The 1,981-nt window shown below is 32.8% G+C and overlaps 1 protein-coding gene across 1 annotated transcript in view; it reads left to right on the forward strand.

Moving 5' to 3' along the window:
* LOC106784745 (membralin) overlaps nt 1-1,981 on the forward strand; it is a 62,416-nt gene that overhangs the window by 52,601 nt on the left and 7,834 nt on the right. Inside the window, exon 11 of the mRNA XM_014744597.1 lies at nt 1,782-1,881. Coding sequence (XP_014600083.1) covers nt 1,782-1,881 — 100 coding nt within the window. The remainder of the gene's footprint in view (nt 1-1,781; nt 1,882-1,981) is intronic.

Raw genomic sequence — 1,981 nt, forward strand, 5'->3', positions numbered from 1 at the left:
TTATTTCTTACTTTCTTACTTTCTTTTTATTTCTTCGAAAAAAAAAAAGAAAAAAGGAAACTATAAAATAATAAGTGGAGTTCTAGGAATAGACGGACACCACGTATACTCTAGGAAATTAGTCGTCCTAGTCGTCAAGGAGGTACACACGAAGGACTATCCTATCCCTTCCTTTTCTATACACCCTTAGAACGTTAGACCCAGATCGACTTTCTTTTTGCTTCGCTTAAGAGTACATCGAACGTTGGTTCAGGCTCCACCCTGATCCGCAAATATTGGCCATACCGTTACTGCGCCTCGTAAAAATCACTTGATTATAATCCCCCCATCCTTATCGCATCGAAAACGTGGAAGAAAGGGAGAGAGTGCGAGAGAGAGAGAGAGAGAGAGAGAGAGAGAGAGAGAGAGAAAGAAAGGGATAGAAAGGGAGAGAAGGGAATGTGAGTCGTCAATTTTTTTGTTTATAACAACTTTACGATTAAACATTATCCTTTTGTTATTTTTATTACTTCCTTACACATTCTACACACACACAGATACATACATATATATAATAATAATAAGTTATATTTATATTTTAAATTAGATTACAGTAAAATATTGTAATTGAAATTGTCAACATTTTTGGAGATTCTATTTTTCAATGCATACAAAAGATAATAAGTATAATAATAATATTTTATTATCTTAGCGTGATATAAAATAATTTCAATTCTAATATTAAAATTTTAGGGGGAAGGTTTTATATTTTCGTATCTCAACTTTTAGTATTTAATTAGTCGTCTATAAATAATTGATTTTGTTATACTAAACACAGTAGAGAACAACAGTGTGTCGTAGACGTTCGGTGATATATATCCGATCTGAAACGTCGAGTTTGATCGGTGCAAGGTGCCAATATGCCGATACACCCATCGACCCCGATTTTTCTCGACAAAATGAAAGTAATTTATTGTCCTTTTTACGAGCACTTTCTATATCTTCTATGGGATACCAAAAGGGGATAGGAAGAATAGAGAGCTTATTGCTGTGGTTTACCGTTAAAATTGGCACCAGTGTGTATTTCATACACATACACACACACACACACATTAATATATATAAAAAGATTGTCATTGTTTCGTCGTGTGATTTCGTACATTGATCGATTTGTTCTTATTTATTTCTATCGTAAGTTTCGTCATTCGAATTACACCACGATTAAAGAAAACAAAAACAAATAGTAGGAGTAGTAAGATACGGTTACACCAAAGGGGGATGAGAATAGGGAAGGGAAAAGGTATGGGAAAGAAAGGGAGAGAAGAAGGGCAGAGGAAAAGGGCAGGTGAGGGAGTCCTCACGAAATAGCGTAAAGAAGTAATTCAGTTAAGAAGAGATTAAGAGATAAAGCGTTTCTGCGTTTTATTTACCATAAAGCCCGTGCCGGATTAATCCTTGGCGCGATGAGAAAGATAAGTTTTATGTGTTTTCCGGATATAAGATCGGAAAGTTTGTCGATTGCGCCGAAGGAATTTTTTAATTATACCTCATTTAATCCTGCGATCGTCTCGAGAACATATTTTTTTTGTTCTTTTTTTTTTTTTTCTCCTTCTACTTCTAATACTACTACTACTACTATTACTACTTCTTTTTCTTCTTCTTCTTCTTTTTTTCTTCTTTAAATCTCATCTCAAAAGGTACATACAAAATAAAATCAGATGGAAATAAATTAACGATATGTCTTTTTTAATTGATGATAATAATTGATTGAATTTGTTTTTTTGTTTTCTTTGTTGTTCCAGGTTCTTCTACTTGTATCATTTCTCTTTCTATGCTTATCACTATCGTTTCAATGGACAGTACAGCAGTCTGGCATTGGTGACATCTTGTTTGTTTATACAGGTAAGATAATATTTTTGAGAAATATATATTTTATAGATTTTTTTCTATATGATATTTATTATCGATTGATCTTTCACTCTCTTGTATTAAAATAAAAATT

This window comes from Polistes canadensis, unplaced genomic scaffold (genome assembly GCF_001313835.1).
Source record: "Polistes canadensis isolate GaletaPanama2010 unplaced genomic scaffold, ASM131383v1 scaffold_40, whole genome shotgun sequence".
Lineage (NCBI taxonomy): Eukaryota > Metazoa > Arthropoda > Insecta > Hymenoptera > Vespidae > Polistes > Polistes canadensis.